The sequence below is a fragment of the Callospermophilus lateralis genome, chromosome 10 (assembly GCF_048772815.1).
Source record: "Callospermophilus lateralis isolate mCalLat2 chromosome 10, mCalLat2.hap1, whole genome shotgun sequence".
In the NCBI taxonomy this organism is placed as follows: domain Eukaryota; kingdom Metazoa; phylum Chordata; class Mammalia; order Rodentia; family Sciuridae; genus Callospermophilus; species Callospermophilus lateralis.
Window position 1 is genome coordinate 54,512,903 of NC_135314.1, and position 23,709 is coordinate 54,536,611.

Here is a 23,709-nt window from a genome sequence, read left to right on the forward strand (position 1 = left end):
CAGATAAAAGAAACTGAAGACAGACAAGTCCTTGACATAAGGTAAAGGTATCTTCTTTATGTGAAAAGAGGAACTGAGACAGTAGTCATTGGTGACCAGAAGCCTGAGTTTAAACAGGGGAGGTGCAATGTATGTGTTGATACTACATTTAGTTTGAACTCCAAATATATGTTTTCTTCAAAATTGTGGGACTTCTAGATGGGTAACTATTCCCAGGTGATATGTATTTTTTAATAGTAATGTCCATAGAAAAAGCCTGATTGTTACCATTATGCATAGTTATCTCTAATTATCTCTGCTTGGTAACCACTACACCATTGCTGGCCTCTTGGGTACCACCATCCATCTGGTGGGTAGCTCCTGGACTCATTGGTTAACCATCATTTAGGCCATCTGACATGATTTTAACCACAGGCCTATAAATGTGTTCCTCTGCACCTGCGCACCTGACCCCTGCCTGCCTCTTTCTAGCTCTCACTTATCTTCAAGAGAGTTAAGCCCCAGCTCATCTCATCAAACAGCCCCTTTTGTTCAGGAAGGAAGGATTGCTGATTGTCTTCTAGTCTGGACCGGGCCCAAGGTAGGGGGATCATCCAGGCAATACTGGGGAAGATTGTGGGATTACACCAAGGACCCAGTGTCTCCCTAGCATGGCCAATGTTCATGTTCTTCTGGGAGATAGGGAGATAGAGCTGCTAGTAGTAAGGACATGTTCTAGAGATCCATGCTGAGCCTCACTGCTGGCCTGAGCTCAGGAGGAGAGAGCTATTTATCAAAGTGAAAGATGGCTGCAGCTAGAGTTGCTAAAAACAACCCCCTCCAGGTTCTAGCCACTTCCAAAAACACTTACTTGTAAGTAGGTCAAAGTGTTCCCAAAGGAGAGCAGTAAGAAGTGTCAGTCTATCACTTGGACTGAGTTTCAATTTAGGTGGGCTTGCGGTTGCCCAGTGTCCACCATAGGGGATGGCATTTTAATTCCAACTGTCAGTGCCACCTCCCCTCCCACAGGAGAAGGAGCAATTACAGCATCATGTGGCTTCGTTGGGTCCATTGAAGATGTTATGGTGCATTAAATGGAGCAAATTTTGCCGTTCAGTTTATTGAAAATTTCCAGTGGAAGATACTGTTCTCCTATTTCTGAATTTTCAACCTTCCAAACAAATGAGAGATGCTTAGCTCATCTGTCCTCAAAAACTTCACAGGAAATGGGATTTTAAAGATGTCCTCAGTCAGAACTTCTAGCATCAAGACATTACTCCCTGTCCCCATCCTCAGGCCCTCCTGCTAAGACTTAGGCCAGTTTCCTCAACAGGTCTTAGGGAATGAACACACTGAGCCTGGTTCCTCACACAAGAACTCTGCAGGGGTTAGGCAGGCTGGTCAAGAGGATGCTAGGATGAGGTAGGCAGAAGAAGAGCCCCCAAGAGATGTCTACATCCTAATATTCAGAACCTGTCAATACAACACCTTCTACATGAAAGGACTTTGCAGGTGTGATTTAGTGAAGGACCTTAAGATGGGAGGATATTCAGGATTATCTGTGTGGGCACAGTGCAATCATGGGCACCCTTAAAAGCAGAGAACTTCCTACTGAGGTCTGAGGGAGATGCGACTACTAGGGACAGGCAACACTGTTGGCTTTGAAGAAGGGGGAAGGAACCACAAGCCAAGGAATGCTGGGAGCCTCTAGAAGCTAGAAAGGGCAGGAAATGGTTTCTTCCCTAGAGCCTGTGGCAGAGGACATCACCTTGAGTTTAGCTTGTTAAAACTTGTTCTGAGATTGTAACTCACTGAACTACAGGATAATGCTTTTGTTTGAAGTGATTAGGTTCACAGAAGTCTGTTACAGCAGCCTCAGGAATCTAACACATAGGGGTAGAGTCAGAACAGGTTCTAGGTCAGGCCTTTGAAGCACTCAGAAGCCACAGGAAGGACTTTTGTCTGTGTGAGGTAGAGACCAGACACACTGGAAGGATGTGAGCTAAGGAGGGTCTTTGGCCTGGGCCTTCTCCCTGTGCTGGGGGTCAGCAATGTAATGGCCTCTTTGCCTATCTGTGTACAAAGGCAGGCACCAACTTCCTGAGGCCTATGGGGCCATGTGGCAAGGAAGGTAAGTGGAAATAATATCAGAATCAGAGTTTCTTGCTGTGGCTGGGGACCAAGATGGGAACATGAGGCAATGCAGGCCAGCTTCAACAGCAAGTCGAAGAAAGGGGCAGGCTGCCCAGTGAGTGCTTAGGGGGCAGAGGGCTGGTCCTATACATGTCAGTAGTTGTAAATGGAAACACTTCCCACTCATGTTTGCATGTCTGGGTTAAGGTTGCAGTTTTAAGCCTACACAGACTTCAATTAGGAGTTGTTCTCAAAGTGCAGGTGACACAGGAAGGCAGTGAGCAGGGTCCTGACTGCTCTGTCCTGCTCAGAAGCCTCAGAATCTCATTGCTGAGAGCTCCTCAAGCCAGGGTGTACAAGGGCTGCTCCTCAAGGTCTGAGGCCCTCCCATCCCTGAACTTCCCTGAGCAGAGAAGGTGGCCACCCAGACCACAGCCACATCTTCTTTCTCTCCCAAAGCCAGGTCAGTTCACAACATTCTTGGGTTCCTGTGTTCCTTTAGGAGGAAGATAGTTTCAGCTTAGTTAGCTCTAAGCAAGGGGAAAAGGAACACTCTGCTGTCTGGGGTGTCCTCACCTGTACTGACCACCTCTAGCTTTCCCTGGGAAAGCACCATCATAAGGGGATTTCTGCTGTGGGACTAAATCCCACTGTGCTCACTGCTGCTTTGAGCTCCACCCATTGGCAGGTGAGGCGTCAAGGAACAAGGATCCTATTTTTTTTTTTTTTTTTTTTGTACCAGGGATCAAACCCAGGGGCATTTAACCTCTGAGCCACATCCCCAGCCCTTTTTATATTTTATTTAGAGACAGGGTCTCACTAAGTTGCTCAGGGCTTCGCTAAATTGCTGTAGCTGGCTTGAAACTCATGATCCTCCTACCTCAGCTTCCGGAGACTCTGGGATTACAGGTATGGGCCACCATGCCCAGCTCACAAGGATCCTATTCAAAACATCATCCTATTCAAAACACCATCATCATGGAGATTTCCCAAATTTACAGTGGGTACCAGCAGGCAGGTACATACAGCTGCTGAAATTGACATGTAGCATAAACTAAGTCACAGCAGGCCAACTACAAAGAGGAAAATACAATATCTCTGCAGGAGGAGCCATAGAAACCAGCTCTTTCTCTTGACAGGCTGAGACCTCCTGCTGCTCATTTCTGCTTGGAGGCAGCCTGGTTGAGGTGTGTGAAGAGGAGGATGTGGCCTGGGCTCATATGTTCCTCTCTGAGGCCTTGATTCCAAACTTTTTAATGTCCTAAGTAATATTAGATGGATGGTAGCCACAGGCAGGATGTCTCACCCAGAACACACAGCAAGGTAGGCCTGGGGCACAATTTCTAACTGTCCTTGCTGCCTTATTAAGAAAGAAAGAAAGAAAGGAAGGAAGGAAGGAAGGAAGGAAGAAAGAAAGAAAGAAAGAAAAAGAGAAAAAAAAAAGTGAATTGGAAGGCACTTGAGTCTCCCTCTTCCTGAAACCGTATCCTGGGAGGGTTCCCATCCCCTTGGTCGATAATCATAAAGCCATTTTTGGCCCATCCCAACAGACAAGCAAGTGGAGGCAAGTCAGTTAAAATGGACATATGAAAGGCAATTTTCACAAAATTTCCTTTGTTCTACTTTTCTTTGAATTGAAGAGTGACACCATCACATGCACCCTGACACAGTCTCAGCAAAGCCCTCCATCACATAGGTCGACCGTCACCAAGAGGGCATGGCCTGGATGTTACCTTCAATCACCAGAATTAACCAGCAAAGAAGGTCAGAGTGCCAGAGGGGCAAGCAGGGGGAAACTTGGATTTTTAGCTCAAATCTATCAGATATGATCTCAGAGCTCTGGATAGAAAGCAAAAGGGCTAGAAGAGGGAAACAGACACCAGTTCTCAGGAAACCATGGAGCCAGATGGACCTGCTATGGGTCGACTGGGGAAAGAGTCCAGGGCAGACAGACCAGGAATAGAAGAAACTGAGGGAAGAGGAGGTGCAGACTGGAGACAATATTGGGGTCTCTGAAAACCTTATGCATGAAACCAGAAACAGAACCTTGACCCTTGTTCAGCCCTGGAGAGGATTCAGCCTGGAGACAACCTAGACTCAGATACAGGTAAACTGGGACCAAGGGCAGGCAAGGAAAGGAGCATTAACTGACTGCCTCTAGCATGGCATGTGGGCTGGGAGGTCAGCTCTATTAAGCCATTTTATAGATTTCTAAGCATGTTGCCCAAGGTCATGAGCTAGGTAGTCGGTGGTGGAGTCAGGACCCAGACTCAGGTACTCTACCCCAAGACTCTTAGTTACTCTAAGAGTCTTCTCTCCGTGGCCTGCTATGTACCATGGTAAAGCCTCATGTCACTTTTATTGATATTTTTAATTCTAAAGATACCAGGCTGTACACATGCCAGTAAGACCAACCTTACAGTTTAAAAAGTACCTTTACTTAACATTGCCACCTTTGCACCTCCAAGTTACTCTGTGAGATAGTCGTTTTACCAGCTTCCCTTCACATAGATGTGGAAACTAAGACCAAGAAGATGAAGTGACTTTTCATTCAAAACAAGTGGTTTCTCACTCCTCATCCTGTCTTCTTTTTGGCCTGTCTGACTACTTGAGGACCAGATCCTCCTTTGTTTCTACCAAGATTTATGAGTACCCTTCCAAGGAAAAGGCAGGCTGATTGGATCCTATTAGACTGAAACATTTGAGATTGCTGATAGTCAATAATTTTTTATTATAAAAATGGAAATTTCATGTGGTCCAACCTAATACATTGGACCTCACAATTAAGATATTTATGCTATACTTTAAATGCATTAAATACAGGATACTTAGGCTAATTTACATTAACAAAGGTTATTTTACCTGATGTGATAGAGGAAAGAACAAACCACACAGTTTTAGAAGTGGGATGGGGTCCAAGAGGTAATTCAAGAAGACATTGATGAAAGAATAAAAATGCTATTTTAGAACAAATAACAATATGAATGACTGTCAAGAATAACGAGAAAAAGCTAATCAGTACATAGAGTGTCTCTGAGTAGAAGGTATTCATCTCTAAGCCTCGTGCCCAGAGAGAACACCAGGTTAGGAGTCTGAGTGAGAGACTGGGGGTGTCCCATCCCCATAAGGGTGAGGATATACTGTGGAAATTTCTAAATCAAGGAAGTTTAAAAGAACTATGAATGCACACAGCCAAATCATTTTAAATAAGTTGGGAGTGTTGAATTTAATTAACGTTCTTTGTTCTGTTCTAAAAATTAATTAAAAGATTTATGGAGAAATTGCTAGGTGCTTATACCTCAGGAAAAGAAGTATCTAACATTTTAAGAGCAAAATATATTACTTTGTTACAGATAAAGATTAGAAGGGGGGCTGGGGCTGTAGCTCAGTGGTAGAACGCTCCCCTAGCATGTGCAAGGCCCTGGGTTCGATCCTCAGCACCACATAAAAATAAATAAATAAAGGTATTGTGTCCAACTGCAAATAAAAAATAAATTAAAAAAAAAAGATTATAAGCGGGGGTGGGGGGATGAGACGGTGAATTAGGGGTCTGGGAGGGGAGAATATAGGAGGGATAAGCAGGACATGTCCTGAGTTCAGTACTAAACTATGAGGAATTTTCTAGCATCAAAAATGTACTAAAATGCAATGGGCTTCTTCTAGTAGTAATTTGTTCCAGGTCCCTGGGAGTGCTCAAGTCATGCTGGCTGGCTCTCTATCAGGGACACTATAGGAGGGATTAGCTGTACTAAGGGAAAGTGTGAACCTAAACATCTTTCAGGTTCTTTTTAAAAAATATAACTTCATTTTATTTATTTATTTTTATGTGGTGCTGAGGATTGAACCCAGTGCCCCACACTTGCTAGGCAAGCACTCTACCACTGAGCCAAAACCCCAGCCCTCAGTTATTCTTTGATTTTAGGAGTCTAAGAGCCCAAAGCCCAAATTATCTGAATTAAAATTAAATGTAATCAAGAACCACTTATATTCCATTATAAAAAGAGAAAACTTCAATTCTAACTTTCTGTCACTCTGAAAAATGACTAGGAGCTCCTTTTAGACTGTCTGCCAACATGTCTTCATGTATCTTTAAACACATTTCTTCAAAATGCCTCATCACTATTTTTTATCACAAACATACAAGAATTCAACCTATAATGAGATAGGAGTGTGTAGGCTAGTGTAGAAACCTGTTCTTACCCTCATTCATCATACTCCCATGTATAATTTTGCTTCTGTGAGGAAGGGAGTTCAAAGTGGCTACGTCTGCTCAATTACAGACACAAGCCTGCACAAATAAAGAGGGATTTTTGGACCAGCCAGCTATAGTTTGTAGCAAGTTCATTCATACCTGAAAGGAATTATTGGGGAATCTTCGATTTTTAGCTTCTTATGGTGTCAGGCATCATGGAGTCAACTAAAAACCTGAGATTTGTTGTTTCTTACGCAGAATCACACTAAAAAGTATGTGACAGAAAAGATTTTGGAGGGCTCTCCTGAGAGGCAGAGGAGGCTTTATTCCCTGGATTTGATAGCAGAGGGACAAGAAAGGCAAGGGGCCTGAACTTTCAGGCGTTGGGCTCCTGGCAGCATAATGTGCAGGAAGCTCCCATCCTGCAGAAACTGCTGGACAGGCTGGACCAGCTCCAGGGCTTGGCTGGTTCTTATCAGAGCTGGACCAAGCTCAGTTGCTATCCAGAGTGCTGTGCAGAGTCGTTTTGCTTCAGCTACGGACAACAGGATCTTATTATGGGGCTGAGCACACACAGGACAGGATCTGTCTCTGATTGCTAATCCTACTCCAAGAGAGAAGCACATGGGTCCAGAGGTGAGAAGGAGAGGGAGACAGTGGTGTGTGGTATTCGTAATGGGGTTAATGTTCTTCAAATTCTCATCCAGCCAGATTGGTTAATGCAGGGGAACCTTGTGAGATGGAGGATAAACTAAATGAATTGTCTGGAAGCCTTCAGACTTGGGAGGACATAGAACATGTCAAAAAGTGAGAATGGGAATAGATAGTCTGCGTTCAAATCTAGGCCCACCACATGTCAGCTATGTGATTTGAGCGAGTCACCTAATCTCTCTAAGACTATGTCTTTGTTTGTACAATGAGGACAACTAATTTATTAGTATTAAAGCATCAGCTCAGAATCCGGTCCGTAATAAGATTCAATAAATGCTAGATCTTTTGGTAAATTGATTACAAACTTAATCTAAGTTGAATAATCACAGACCAGTTCCGCATCCCCAAGCTTTCTCCACTGTTCTAAACTGCCTTCCACAGCCTGGTGAACTTTCCTCTGGCCAGAGAGGCAATTACAGCAGAAATCATCAGGAGAGCCCAAGCCTGAGTATGCCCCCATGATGCCATGCCACTGTCCCTGTGTTAAGGAGCATCTGCTTCTAGGGCTCACCATGAAAGCTCTGATCTGGGTTTCACTAAGCAAAGAGGCATTTCTTTACAATTCCCAGATGCCCAGCCCAAGCCAGGAATAAAGTGCACAGGAAAAGAAAAGACCCATAGATGTCCTATTCAACCAGACTGGTGTTTGGAGTCTGGGGTAGAGGGATTTGGAACCAACTTTTTCTTTTCCTTTTTACTATTTTTACCATTTTTACGTGTGCGGTTCTGTGGCGTTAAGTACATTTACTTTGTTGTGCAATCATTAACACCATCCCTCTCCAGATCATTTTTCATCTTGCAAAACTGAAACTCTGTACCCATGAAACAATAACTCTCTATTCTCTCCTCCCAGCCCTTGGCAACCACCATTCCACTTCCTGCCTCTGTAAAGTTGACTATTCAAGGTATCTTACATAAGTGGAACAATACTTTGTATTTTGTGTCTTTTTGTGACTGGTTTATTTCACTTAGCACAACATCCTCAAGGTTTGTCTGTGATATAGCCTGTGTCAAATATTCCTTCCTTTCTAAGGCTCAATAATATTCTGTTGTAAATATACACCATACTTTGCTTCTCTATTCATTTGTCTGTGGACACTTCAGTTGCTTCTGCCTTACAGCTATTGTGAATAATGAATAATGCTGCTATGAAAATGGGTGTATAGATATCAGTTTGTGTGCCTACTTTCAAATCTTTTGGATGTATACCCAGAAGTGGGTTTGTTGGACCATATAATAATTCTGTTTTTGATTTTTTGAGGACCTCACACTATTTTCCATGGTAGATGTACCATTTTACAGCCTCACTGTCAATGCACAAATGTTTCAATTTCTCCAAATCCTTTCCAGCACTTGTTATTCCCTCCCTCCCCCTCTCTCTCCCTCTGTGTGTGTAGTGTGTGTGTGTGTGTGTGTGTGTGTGTGTGTGTGTGTTTGTGTGTAGTAAATAACAGCCATCCTAATGGGTGTGATATCTCAGAGAGGTTTTGATTTGCATTTTCCTAGTGACTAGTGATACTGAGCATCTTTTTATGGGCTTATCAGCCATTTATATATCTTCTTTGGAGAAATGTCTATTCAAGTCCTTGGCTCATTTTAGAATCCAGTTTTTTTTTTGTTGTTGTTGAATTGCAGGAGTTCTTTATATAATCTAAATATTGGGACTTAACCCTTCCTGCACATCTTTAAGTAGCTCTTAAGTCTAACAGGTAGGGGTGCTGAACCCATAAAGCAGTGGTTCTCAACCCTTACAGAATATCAGAATCAACAAGAATGTTTAGGAACACTGATGTCCAGACTCTGAGTTGTTCTAGGGTGAGATGTGTTTTAAAAAATATCCTGCAGGTGGATCTAAGAGGCATCTGGAATTGAAAACCTCTACAAAGTCTTTTGTCACTTGGGAGGTGCTGCCCACCACCACTAGCTGCTGAGAAAGTGGAGAGGGGATCATGAAAAGGAATGGCTAGATCCCAGAGGGCCCAACTCCACAGAGAAGCCCTGAGATGTCAGGCTGGCAGGAAAGCAATAGGAAGGGCAGGTCCCACCCCAACTTTGCCACCTAGCAGTGCTCTTTCTCACCAACCCCATCATGAGTCATGCTGCAGATGTACCAGGAGGAAAAAAATCCACCACTGCCCCAGAGAAGGTGCAGGAGAGAATGAACCCTGTAGCCCTACTATAGCTACCGGGAAGCCCAGCGAGTGGAGTGGGCATTGAGTGTGGGCGAGGAGGTCAAGTCCTGGTCTGCTGCTGCTCTGGCACCAATACTTCCTTTGGCTTATTGCCTTCCTGTGCCCCGAAGTCTCCTTGGAAGAGACTGAGCTAGTGCAGTGGTCAAAACCCATAGTGTACCTTAGATTCACCTACAGAGCATTAAAACAAAAACAAAAACAAAAACAAAACAAAAAAACCTGCCTCCTCCCCCACCCCCGTCCTCACCCTGGTGATTCTGAGTCTAGTTGTTCTAGGTGTGGCCTTAGGGTGACAGTTGGAAAGCTCCTCTGTGAATCTATTATGCAGTCAGGGGTAAGGACTCCCATCCACTGCTTCTCCAAGTTCCCTCCCTGGTGCTAACATTTTTGTGGTCCTGGTGCACCACTTCTGGCCTGAGCACTCACATAGCACTCAGCATATCCCAGATGTCCCCTGCTTTGCACAGCCCGTGTGACAGACATAGAGTGCTGACTCGGCACTCACTGAGAGGCTGAGGGGACCAATTCCTCCTAGGGATTGAGAAAGAAATTGATTCTGACCTCCATGACCCCAGAAGAACCCTGATCCCACAACCTCCAGAAGAACCCTGCATTCTGCATCACTTCAAAGATAGAGGGTCCAATGGAGACAGTCACCACAGGGAAGAAAAGGCCAGTTTGTCCGTAGGCAGCAAGCTGTAATACAAGCAGGAACAGCTGATGGAGTCTCAGCTACTTTAAAACAAGGTCTTATTAAGGGCACAAAGGAGGCTCCATGCAGAAAAGAGATTTTGACCCTGAGGAAGGCACTCCTCATTCTGAGCCTACATGGGTAAATTGATAGTGAGAGCTCACAGGTTGCCCCTGAAGGCCCAGTTTAATCAGTCTGTGCTTGGGGAGAGAGGAACCAACTTGCAAAGAATAAGAGCCAACAGCATGGAGACAGGCACTGGTAGTGCCTTTAGGAAGACCTGCTGACTGGTTAAGCTAGCTGGAAAATTCTATGACAGCCTGCTTTTCTTCTTTCTCTCTTGCCTCTCATTTCCATCCCATATTCTCAGCTCCCATATTTAGTTAATCATCCTCTTAACCTATCCAATAGTAGAGAGAACCTCATCTCTGCAGATTTCTTACCCTAAATGCCTCCACTACCCATCTCTGGGTCACAGCTACTGTCCCTACATGTAGTGGGGCCAGCGGGGAGGGGATGCACATCATACCTAGCCCCAGGATAGGGAGGGCAGGCTAGGTCAGGAAGTTCCAAAGTACTCTCAATGAAAACAACTCACACCTGGGGATCTATAGGAACTTAGCCTTCCCAGCCTCTTTGTCCTTGGTTTTGAGTCTGTAGATGGGGTCTCTCAACTTGCGGGAGTTTGTAGGTATTCTGGTAAATAATATATGACAAATGACCTAACAACTTATGTCAGCTAATGTGCATTAAGTGCCAGGCAGTGTCATGTTATTTACTGAATACTTCATTTCTCCCCCACAACAATCTGCCCTCTGTGAGTCCCACTTTCTCCTGGCTGGACTCCAGATGGAACTGAATTCCTGAGTTTCCTGATTTTCCTCTTCCCAGGTATGAGACGTTCTCTAACAGCCTACTTCAAAGGACTGAGGATAAGCATCTGCAATTACAAACTCTTGACAACTTCCTGACAGCCCTTCCTTTGGCTCCAGAGGACAGGGAGAAAGCAGATGGTGGCTGAACTAGGGGAGGGTCTCAGGAGTGTGTTGGGAACTAGGGAGGAGGTTTTATTTTAGTTTGCATTTTTCTTCTGGTGGAAAACACCAAGGAGGCTGGAAGGGAGAACGGGGCAGCCTGCCACTGCCATCTAGCGGAGAGAGGGAGGAAGTCAGGCTTTGGAGAGACCGGAATGCTTCGACATTTTATCAGCTTATACTAACTATCAGAGAGCTTTCATGGGGTCTCCAGGGTCTCAAGATATTTAGACTTTTCCCATAAACAGCACAGGTCTTCATAGAAGGTATCCCAGATGTTGATGACTGAAGTTTCAAAAACTGACTCAGAACTAAGGCCAAATTGCATAGTTCTCTGCACCTCAGTTTCCATAATGTAAAATGCACAAGCTGGAGGCCCTGATGACTCTGACCTTGGAAGCTGGTGTCCTTGGACTTGACTGTGCATCAGAGTCATGTGTGAGTTGGGCTGGTTAAACCCCCAGCAGGTATAGAGCTAGGCCTGGGCATTTGCTTTGCTAACCAGTTCCCAGGGCAGGGCCAGCCTTGGAGAACCACAGTTCTAAGTAGTTTAATCTCCTTGGTATGAGAAAAAGTGAATAAACGAGCACATGGAGGGAACAAACACAGAGCAGATGTAAAATAGGAGCTATGGCCCAAATAATGGATTGATCAAAGGTAGCCAATGAGTGTTGGGCTTCAAAGCCCAGCAGAGCCAGGGGAGGGTCAAGACCCACTCTGCTGTGGTTGGTTTCTGGGTTTGCTTGATTCTCTGTGTCAGGTCAAGTACTTGGGGGGTCAGAGAGCCAGCAGTTGCCACGGTAGGAGAGTGGATCAGCAGAGAAGGGAGGAGTCTGGGTCATGCTTGACCACAGGTAGAAGAGGGCATTCCCAAATACCCTGTGATACAGTGGGAAAGCTGGGAGAGATCGTGGAGGCCACCGACTTCAACCTTGCTCTTGAAGATAAGATGAATTCAGAAGGTTACACAACTTTCCCAAAGTCACAGAGCCACCAGTAGCTCTTTCTCTTCAAGCTCCCAACCCACTCCCTCCATTACCAGCTCCCAGAGAAGTCCCACACAAAGTAGGCTCACAAGATGTCAGTTCCCTGGTGCTCTTCATGGTCCGTGCTACCCTCCCCCTCCGTTCTCCCTACCTTTCACCAATGGGAAGAAGCAGTCCATCTCCACACTGCTTCGGGAATGGGAGATGCATAGGGCGCTGCTGGGGACCAAGCCCTCCTGAGGGGGACTCCGTTCTGTGGTTCGGACCAGACACCAGCCGGGCCGCTCGCTGGGCCGCTCCAACAGCTCCACCGTCTGTCCCACCTGGATGGTCAGCTCGCTGCTGTGGCCTGCGCTGAAGTCCTGGAGGACCACGGTCAGCTCACACCCTCCAGAGAGCTTTAGCGATGATGGTGATAGGTGAGAAGTGAGGGCGTGGGGGACGGAGGAGAAAATGTGGGAGAAGGTGGGTGAGAGCGGAGGAAGGAGGAATGGGAGGAATGAGAAGGGGAAAGATGGGATTCAGGGTGGAGAAAAGGCAGAAGATAGAAAAAAAAAAAGAATTGGGAACAGGAGAGAAAACAGGGGGGAAGAAAAGGCAATTAGCAGTGTGTCATCGGTCATTCATAAGTTCCAGCTGTAGCCAGTCTGGAGCCTGCCAGGAACCAGGGCTTCATTCTAAGTCTTTCTTGCTTCCTTAGCGTTCTTTCCATGACTCCTTTGCCAAACTTCCAGCCAAATGTGCTTCCAACCCTTTCCTGTATGTCCCTTTCCTCTTTCCAAGGGGTCCACTCCATGCCCCTCTCCTGTCCCCACTGCCACCCCTCAGATTGCAACTGTGCTGCATGGGTTTCTAACTCACTCACTATTCTAGAGGGAATAACAGAAGAGTTCCCTTCCTTCTAACCCCTGTGACATCCCCCATTCCCACCCCTCACTGGAGGCATTAGACTAAAATAGGGGCTTCTGGTGCCCAAAAGAGAACGGGCCATCAGCTTGGTCACTGTGGGGCAGGAAAGAGGAGGGGTGGATCTCATTTAGGAACCTATGCCTTCCCTGGTACTGGGCTCAGCCTTCCCTAGGCCTGCATGTGCACTGATCCTGGGACAGCGCCAATAACAGGTGCAGCAACCCTGAAGGCAGGAACAAACCCTACTGGCTAGGCACTGAGACTGCTCACTTTTCCCTTGGTGGTGTGACCACCCCTTCCCTCTGGCCTCCATCTCCTGAGAACCCATTTGGTTATCAATGTAGCTCACAGAACCAAGCACAGGGCGCCTGCTTAGAGTACTAAGTACTTAGAGTCTTAAGTACTAAGAGCTGCTGCACTTGGAGTACAGCGATGGGAAGGGAAGGAATGAGGAGGCTGAGACCCAGTTTTCTGGCCTCTTATTCTCTAAGGTTTATCCCCAAACAGTGGTACAAAGGGAAAGTCCACACCAGATCATCTCCAGGGACTTTATCCTGTGCACCTCTGATTAAAGCCTTCAGAGTGAAACCATCTGCACCAGCAGCCATGCTAGTGAGTCCTGATGTGTTGGGTTAGCAGTTCACATGCACTCTGGGAGAGGAAGATCTGCCAAGTGGTAGGCCCAGGGAACATCACAGTGAGCAGGACATCAGCGGCCCCACAGTGAGCAAAAGCTCAGCATTCAGGGATTGTGAGAAATTTCCACTAAAGGGACTTGATTGTCACAGTGGGCCTGAAAAGGTTAAAATGAGGCTGGGCATACCTGACCAGCATACACATGAGACGGCTGGCAGTATGCAGCCCCACCAGCCACAGAGCAGGACGTCTGTGCTGAACACATCTCATGGGCGGGCATGGTGCTGCCACCAGGATAGATCAGGAAGGGAATCTGTTTGACAGAAGGTGGAAGCCGGAAGACACAGAAGAAGAGGAAAACATGCTGTTGGCTCCTTCACTCCATTTAACTTCCCTGGTCCTATTACATAAATGCACAGCCCCCACTCTCTGGCACCATGGCTCTCCTAGTCCCGTCTTCCCCAAGACATCTTTCAGTGCAGGTTATTATGGGATGGTAATAGCTCATATCTGTAGACAGCTTTACAGTTAGAAAAGTCCCTGCCCCAACCAGGTAATGTGATCATTACCATCCCACATGGCAGTAGATATCAATTCAGAAATATCCAGATCAGGGGAGTTATATACAAATTGCCTTGAGAATTATAAAATGCAGATTTCCTAGCTGCTCCTCCCTTGTGTCAGCCCCAACTGCAGATTATGATGCAACAGGCCAGAGTTAGGGCCCAGGGAGGTCTATTTTTAATAAGAACATTTGCTGTGATTCTGGAAAGGGGTTCTCTAGGACATTGGGAAACACTGGCTAGATGGTTTTCCCACAGTTGCCCTGCCAGACTTGACCATGAATCCCATGCTCCTTAAACCACACAACATTAAGCAAGGTCCGTCCTTATTTTTGGGTGTGTTTGATGGAGTGGGTGGGAGGCAGTGGCCTAAGCTCCTGGTCCTTGGTGTGGCCTACAGCATGTCTCTTCAACTCTCTGGATTGCAACCTCTCTAAGAAACACATCATATTATTTTGATGGTATACACCACATGTGAACATACATTTCACTGAAACATAAGTTTCACCCTGATAGTCTATTTCATTGTTTTTCTCAGTCGCTGATGACACCCCACTAAATAGATTCCATCTCCTACTAATGTACTTATAGAACACTGGCCTAGATGACCAGAAAAGTTCCTTCCAACCTGAAGGGTTTCTTTTTTATTTTTCTTTTTGGTACCAGAGATGGAACCTAGGGGTGCTTAACCACTGAACTACATCCCCAGCCGTTTTTATTTTTCATTTTGAGACAGGGTCTTGCTAATTTGCTTAGGGCCTTGTCAAGCTGATGAGGCTGGCTTTGAACTCTTGATTCTCCTGCTTCAGCCTCCCCAGCTGCTGGGATTACAAACATGAGCCATGTGCCGGGCTACCTGAAGGATTTCTATTGCTGAGCTTCAACACCCTCTTAGAGCTTTTCCTCTGGTCAATACCAGGTAGTTCTCATTCTTTCCTGAGGCTGGGCATACCTGACCAGCATACACATGCTTTTCAGGGCAACCTGGTTGCAGCCAGGAATGGGTATAGCCCTTTCAGCATATTGCTGAGCAGAGCAGAGGGTACCTGAGGCTCTGGTTTCAAACTGCCCAGTGCATTATCTAGATAGTATATGAACCGTAGAGTTCATGGGCCTATGAACCCTAGAGTAAGTTGCAACCAGCCCCATGGGCAGATTGAGAGGAGAGGGATGGAACTTGTAGGGGAGGGAATAGGAGAGGCTTTGTGTCTACAATTCAAGATCCAGTACCTGCAGAGAAGCACCACTAGATGGTGGTGTTTACCTCTTATAAATCGCCCAGACCTCTAAGATGCAGGAGGGAGTGGATAGAGGATCAGTGGGCAATTTCTTTGGAGCACAAACCTGATAGTTAGCCATGTGCAAGCTTTAAAGCTAGTCAAGAAAATAATTATGGTTAAAGTACAGGATAAATGTCCTGGTGCAGCTCACTTCACCTTTTCACTTGGTCAAAAAGATTTACTAAGGCAGGTCTCCACCCCATGGTGCAAAGGGAATTCCAGAGGGGCAGCCAAGGGTGCGGATATGAGAAATGGTGAGATGGTGTCAGGCTGGGCTGGCCCTGAAACAGACCCTCCTCATCTTCTGCCCAGAGTAACAAGGAGGCTTTAGGGTGCCCAGGGGATCCTGGGCTCACACTTGAAAAGCCCTGCTCAGGAATCCAGGACTGGAATCCTATGGGAAAGTTTCAAGAGGCTGACCAGGAGAGTAGAGGTCAAGAGTAGGGAGGTCAAATGCTCTTGGCACACTTATGAGACTTTCACTAGCAGTCCTTAAACGTGATTTATCTGTGTTTTGTGTTTTAGGTCTTCTCCTTCATTGTGAACTCACACCTAATGAAAATTAGTTACACGGAGCAAACCCCCGATTAACCAATAAGACCCAATTCCTCACATACACTCAGCCATCGTTTCTTAGAATTGCTCATTTTCATTTTTTCTTCCTGATGGCCCTGGTCTTCCGTGTCTTTCAGCAAGTCACCCTTTCCACAACCCTATGGATGTTATTTTCTTTGCTTCTTTCATCCGTTTCAAAAGGACTAGTAGTGAATGCCTGTCCACTCCCCTGGGCCTCCCCCTTACTACCTTAGTCCCCAGTCCATGGCGACGGCACATTCTGAAAGCTCCCCTTCATGTCCAGCAGCTGTCTCTGGTCCCAGGAGTTTGAATCAATTTTATGTTGATGTTGTTGAAAACAGTGCCAATGGCATCTCTGGTCCTAATTCTTCTCTTCCCCACAGCCTCTTAACCATTACTTTAAGGCTTTTCCTTGGCAAGTGCTTAGATTTTTATTCTCTAGTTCTTGGCATATTTGTTTTCTAATTCTCCCTTTTAGGCCCTCAGAAGGTTCCTCACATTTGGTTCATGTTCCAATATTTCCTATTCAGAGAGATGGCCCCTTTGTGTTTCCTGACTTTTCTTCTTGGCAGAGCATTCCTTCCAAAGTTACCCACAGGGCCTGATGCAATGCACAGCTCACCTCTGGCTTGTTTTCCCCTCTTGACGTATTAACCACTGGCACACAGACAGGAGCTGTGAAGCCCTTGCTTCTCCTGACTTCCCTGCTGGGTTTGTCTTTTGATCACTTAATCCCTCCTGGGGCAGAACCCTTCCCAGACCAGCCCGCAAGGCCCCCTGGTCCCAACCTGCTCTACCTCTCCCCACATCCTGACTTACACACCAACAGTTATTTTAAATTGTCAATTCCTTGGACATCCACATAGTCCAGAGTACACACAGCCTCCTCCCTCACAGGTCTCCCCTCCCACTTCCCTGATGTGTCTTTCCTTTCCTCCCCCACCCATTCTTTCCTAATCAAGTTCATCATTTCAAAGAGCCTCTGACCCCGTCTTTGCATGCTAGCTACATGCTCTTCCTCTGGCTGTCTGTAGTTGTCTGTCCATAAATATTGCATGGGGTGCGACCTCCCTCTGTGACTTGTAGATTTCATCATGTGTAAAATCTATCTTCCCAGGTAGATTTTACACACGGCAACTTGCATACTGAACCCACTCCTCATTGAGCTGTTATACTCATCCTAAAAAGAAACAAGCCAGCACTCAGCTTCTCATCTTCCTTCAAATATTCTCAAGAGAAAAGAAGTGCTCCTGAGAAGACCCTTTCTATCCACCTCAAAGTAAAATTTCTGCTTTTCTTAAATTAGTGAGTTTCTAATTTAAGATCACCAGTGGGTTGCCTTTTTTTCGTTTCTTTTTCCTTTTTTTTTGTTCCTTCATGAAGGGAGCTATGACTCCCTGGTCCCCAGGAAGCCCTATCACACCCTGCCCTCAGGTGGTATATATTTTTTACTATCTGTTATGGATGCTACATTTTCTTCTCCTCCTTCTCCTTCTCCTTCTCCTTCTCCTTCTCCTAGGTGTTAGAGATTGAGCCTAGGACCTCACACATACTAAGCAAGCACTCTACCACCGAGCTACATCCCCAGCCCTTTTATTTTATTTTTGAGACAGGGTCTTACTAAATTGCTGAAGATCTCACTAAGTTTCCAAGGCCAAACTCAAACTTGTGATCTTCCTGAGTAGCTGGAATCACAGCTTGCCTGGTATGCATGAGGACCTGGGTTTTATCCCCAGCACTGGAAAGAAGTGGGGGAAAAATGAAAGCTGAGCCGAGAAAATGTCTGTGTCACTCCCAGGAAGGGGATCCAGACAGGGACTCAGAGAGTGTAGGGAATGAGAGAAGATTTCAGAAGTGCTGTATGAGGTCAGAGAAGAACTAGAAACACACACTTGACTTCATGCTGACATTCCGTGCTATCAGCTCAAATCCCAGCATTTCCCTGGGGATAGGAATAAGTTTGGTCTTAGAATCTGGAGGAGGGTAGTGTTGAATGGATGAAGAGCTAAGTAAGCATTCAGCCTAGGGGTTAGGGACATGGACTCTGGTTCTCTTCACCATCTGTGTGCCCAGGGCAAGTAGCTTCACCTCTTTATCTCAGTTTCCTCATCTGTAGAATGAGGACAATATCAGTACTGACTGCAGAGGTTGTTATGAATATTAAATGAGATGATAATTATAAAGCACCCTGGACAGTGCTGTTAGCAGCATTAATTCTCTAAACGCTCATTTAAATAAGTTCTGGAAGTATTAATTATTATTTAAATTTGGGAAGAAAGGAGTAGAGATGAAATAAAAAGAAATTGATTTTGATGTTGTCTGGGAGCAGACTGTATATATACATACACACTATTATATAAATGAATCACATCTTTCCTTTTTGATAATCTCTTTTTAATCCAGGCCAACTAGAGGACCTGCCTTAAGGCTGTCTAGGGGAGGTGACTTGGACATTTTTAAAGGGCCCCCCCAAGCCAGGACATGTTTTTTTTTTTTTTTTTCCTGCTACAATTGACAAGGAAATGGTGGGGACCCAAGATGCTTTTATGAAAAATGAGGATCTGCTCGTGACTCCTCATTCACATTACTTGCCAGGGAGCTTCCAAGTGAAGAAACCCCTCTTTCCCAGGAGCCTGGTAACTGCCCACAATATCTGCCACCCGAGCCTGCTGACAACCACGCACATCCGTTCCTGACACTGCTCTGCCAAGAGCTTGGATCTGATATGACAGAGCGGAGGCTCAAGCTGCCCATCAGATAAATCAGGCCTCCGCCTCCTCTGCTGGCTGGCGGCCTGCCTGCTCACTACCTCCACCTAACTCCTCCACAGATCGCAGCCGATGCGAGGCAGAGTTCACACGAACTAACATCTATATATTTATGGCACGCCGGAGGCCAGAGGGGCCCTAGCATAATGTGAAGTTGGAGCACGTCTACCTGGCATGGCTTCAAGGGCACTGAGGAGTCCTGTCAGCTCCTGTAGAAAGACCGTCCTCCTCCCCTCCACTCCCTGCACCTGCTGCTGCTATCTGGCTTCTACCCTCAGAGGGTGGTTTCATTGAATTAGGTAACGTCCCTTCCACAAAATGCCTCAAAGCAGAATATTACATGATTCCCTTCCAAGTACACAAAAATGAGACACAGCACCAGAGTGACATGTGGCTGCCCTTACACGTCTATAAATGTGGAGATGTTTATAATAGCAATTTTTTAAGGAGGGGAAACTTTGCAACAATAACATGAAAGCCCCTTAAAACTAAAATATAAAAACCCAACAAGAAGGGAAGGGTTAGTCATTATGACACATCCACTAATTGAATGATGAATTAGGTAGCCACTAGATGTCCATGCAGCTTTGTAATAGCTTCGAAACTGCCTATCACATAGAAAGTTAAAAAGGACAGGATGTATTATTGCGTATATAACTCTGTGAAGAACATCAACACTTAACAACCCTATTCAAAATAAACAGGAAGGAAATTCATCAAAATGTTAACCCTGTTTTTGTTGGGTAGTAGATTCTGGGTAATTTCCCTCCTCCCTCCCTACCCCCTCCCTCCCTCCCTCCCTTCCTTCCTTCCTTCCTTCCTTCCTTCCTCTCTTTCTTTCTCTCTCTCTCTCTCTTTTTTTTCCAGTACCAGGGATTGAACCCAGGGGTGCTTAACCACAGACCACATCCCCAGCCCCTTTTATTTTTAGACAGGGTCTCACTAAGTTGCTGAGGCTGGCTTTGAACTTGGGATCCTCCTGCCTCAGCCTCCCAAGTGGCTGGAATTATAGGAGTGCACCACTGTGCCCAGCCCCACTTTGCTTTCTTATTTCTAACACTGCCCAATGTTTCTAAACCTAAGTGTTATTTTATAATGAAAGTAACAATAACATCAACAATAACAACCTAAAAAATGAATTGACAAATATAGTGGGGAAAAAATGCAACTATTCCAAGAGGACATAATACTTCAGTTTACATACTGGAAGACTGAGTCTAAAGGGGTAGTTGATGGATAGTTCCTAATTTTTCCTAGGATAGTATGGAAGATTTGGGAAAGTCCACATTGTTGATGAGACCTCATTGTGGTGAATGCAAAATCTCTCCCTTACTAAACCCATGTCCCTGTGATATTGGGAAAGTCAGATGTCTGGGCTCTCCAGGAATGAGATCCCTTGACAAGAGTTTAGTGTTGTGTTTTATCTTCAGTTGATTATAACTTTGAAGCAAATTTAGGAATACTGTGGATCTTTGGGACCTCTTCACTTTGCATGCTGGAAGACTGAATCTAAAGCTTACTAATGTGTTTTACCTTCTTCACTGGAGCTGGGGTGGCTGCTGCTTACTGCACCTGAGGAGCTATTTGGTTTAGTTGCTTCCCGTGGTGCTTTAAGGAGCACTGTGGTCTCATAAGACCTCGTGAATTGCACAGTAATTAATAGTGGGAGGGATTGGGAGTGGGGATTGAGAATGGGAATTGGGAGGCTTTGGTCAAGTTTTCCCACATGTGACACTGGGCCAATCCCTTCCTTTTCCATACCTATATTTCCTCATTCCTAAGATGAGGCAACAGGACTTCAGGGATGGTTTTAGTACTCTAGAGTGGAGTGGTTTCTTCATTCACCAACACTCAGCCCTATTTAATTTTCTTGAGCACTTATCATTAACATGATGTCTGGTTTATTGTCATTTGTTGCTCATATCCCACATCTGACTATAAGATCCAAGACAACAGGAACAGTCCCTATCTTGCTCTTGTATCTCCTGAGCCTAGAGCAATGCCTGACATGCAGCAGATGATCAATAAATTCCTGCTGAGTGCACGTGTGAACCTGTTCCATGAATTATTACCTCACATGTAATGGAGCAGTCTGGCTACAATGGTGGAGCGGTCTCTCTAGCTGGCTGCCCACCCATTCCCACCAGTTAGTTTGTTCTTTTCAAAACAAAACAAAACAAAATCTCACCTTTTTAGTATTGGGCTGTACCTTCATTAACCCCAAAACCTGACAGAAATGACAAAAGGGGTATTACCTCCAATGGGAGATAACAGTGGATAAGAGAAGTAAAACAAACAAACAAAAACTTTTTGTTTTAAATGACAGAAAGTAGATGCAAGAGCCATATCTAAGCTGGTAGAATGGAGAAGACGAGATGCAGGTTCCTGCCATAGAGCTCTGTACAGCCTTCCCACAGGCGCAGGTGACACTGAGGATGGGTTTCTATTTGGGGATAAAATCAGAAAATGGATTGGGAGTCTGAGAAGACACCAAGACCCCTCCTCAATTCTGTGCACTCTGTCCTAAAACACTGAAATTCAATGAAGGCCTACATATGGAATGGGGAGATGGCTGCCACCCTGTTGTCTCACAGGTCCCAGAACACCAGCAGCCACATATAAACACCTTAGGCACATTTGGCAATTACTCCTTGGAAAAGATGTGCAGATACTCAGATACTGACATTTGGAGGTTGCTCCCCACCCAACCCTCTGGTGCCCTCCTGGTCACACAGCATGCAGTGAGGCTTCCAGCCAATGAGCCCCCTCCCCCCCCGCCCCCCCCAGTAGGAGGAAGAGCCAGGCAGCCTTTATGCTTCACACAGCTGGAGAACCTTCAGCTGCAGGGCACCAGACTTTTCAAAGAAGCCTCTCTAACAGTTCAAAATAGGTCAGCGAGAAGGTCCGGGAACTCAGAGGAAGCCAAATGCAAGCAGGACAGTAGAAGTTTTAACAATACTGTATTATCCCCTCCTTAGAGAGCTGAGAGAAGATACTACATTCGTGAAAAAACACGCTGCTACAGAGAGGAAAATGACAGAATGAGAAAAAGCTCTTAGAAATTAAGGATATTAAGCTTGACATGGAACATTTCATAGATAATGTCAAAGAAAATGGTCAGAAGCTAGAACAAGAGCACCAAGAGAGGAAATAAGAGAGAAAACAGAAGAAAATTAGAGAATCGATCTAACAAGTTCCTGACAGACAGAATGGAAAGGAATACCTTGTCAGGAAAAATTCCCAGAATTGAAGGGCAAGAATTGCTAAATGGATATGATGCTCTAAGTGGATGGTATAATGAATTTTAAAAGACCCATTCTAAAGCACAGTATTAGCACATACTTTTAGAAAAAGAACATTCTAAAAGCTGAGAGAGAGAGAGAGAGAGAGAGAGAGAGAGAGAGAGAAAAGATCATTAAAAAAACCCATAAATCAAGAATCATAATGACTGCAGGCTTCAATACCAACATTAGGACATAAAGGAAGTGAAGCAATTCTTTCTAAATTCTTGGTGAGAATTATTTCCCACCTGGGGTTCTATACTCAGACAAATTACCAGTTGAGAGTAAGAATACACCAAAGTCATTTTCAGACCTTCAAAGTCTCAAAAGCCTCAAAAGCACTCAATAAGCATTAACTATTAGGACTAATATGTGTTATCTTCTCAATTTTCCCTCTTTTTTCTCCTTTCTCTTCTTCTCTTAATACAATATATATTTGATAGATACAAATTAAAATTGATCCTTTCATTTTAAAAATAGAAATAGGTTGAAGAAATGCCTCACCAAAATAGTTTTTGATTTTAGCAAAGCATTCATCTGAACCTTGCATGAAAACTTTTTAGCCAAAACAATGAAATGTGGATTGAAATGATGGTATTGAATTCATGGCACATTCATGGCCTATTAGAAGTTCACATAATCCAATCCCCTTGGCTTTACAGATGAAGTAAATGAAACTCCAAAGAGGAGCGGGCTTATCTAAGGAAGACTGTGTTTGGAAGGCAGTATGTAATAAATATTTATTGAATGAATTAGTGAATTTGTAATTTAGTAAATTGAAGATTATCCAACACTCTTAACTTGTTAGTGGAAAAACTAAGGACCCTAAGCTAGTTGGTAGTGCAGCAAGGACCAGACTCAGGTTTTTAAAATCTAGGCTCAGAACACCTTTCTGCAAACTTTCCAGGTTAATGACTATCAGGCTAAGAGAATGTCCATGCTAACATCTATGGTATTTCTGCATGGACTGAGTGACATTCCATGTTGTCATGGAGACCACTGTGCTCTCTGGTGTATGGACCAGTGACTGTGTGGACAGAGGGCTTTCCAGATCTTGCTGGACACAACTGCAGAGGACACAAAGCTGGGAGAGCAGCAAAGATCCCAGAAAACAGAAACTCAGAAGCTGTCCTGGGTCTTTGTGAGTTTCTAACCTACCTTCCTACTCCATGCATACTTAGATATTTCCAAAATATCTAAGTCTATGCTTTATGAAGCTGTCCCTTCCTGCTGGAGAGCTGTAATGATAAGAACGTTTCTGTGTTTGGAATTTCCATCCACTGTTCTTAGTGTGCCCTCCAGGGTCCTGCAGGAGAGATCATTCCTTCTTCCCCAGAGCTTCACCCATGTGCATGCTAGAAACGAATTCCTTAAGTTCTCCCTTTTCCAAAATATTCCTTGAATTGGCTCTCAAAGGAGCAATTTCCATTATCACCATCATGTTTTTCTATTTTTCTGGATACACATGTTACTATCCTCCTAATGGGGACACCCAGAACGGAACTGGATGGCCCAGAGCAGGCCCAGCGGGCACTCACTTCTCTGTCTGAACACTATGCTTCTCTCACAGTGGCCTGGGAGACATGTAGTCAAGTAGCGCCGTGAGCTTCTGCTGAGCACTGAAAACCCCAAAATGACAAAATCATGGAATTTGCAGGGAAATGGATGGCACTAGAGCAGATTATGCTTAGTGAAGCTAGCCAATCCCTAAAAAACAAATACCAAATGTCTTATTTGATATAATGAGAGCAACTAAGAATAGAGCAGGGAGGAAGAGC

The 23,709-nt window shown here is 45.0% G+C and overlaps 1 protein-coding gene across 7 annotated transcripts in view; it reads right to left on the bottom strand.

The window, feature by feature from the left end:
• The window catches only part of Kalrn (kalirin RhoGEF kinase), a 627,901-nt gene that overhangs the window by 122,596 nt on the left and 481,596 nt on the right, over nucleotides 1–23,709 (bottom strand). For all 7 annotated transcript variants that reach the window (XM_076867942.2, XM_076867955.2, XM_076867941.2 and 4 more), the window contains one exon: nucleotides 12,070–12,316. In XM_076867942.2, the coding sequence (XP_076724057.1) occupies nucleotides 12,070–12,316 (247 nt within the window). The remainder of the gene's footprint in view (nucleotides 1–12,069; nucleotides 12,317–23,709) is intronic.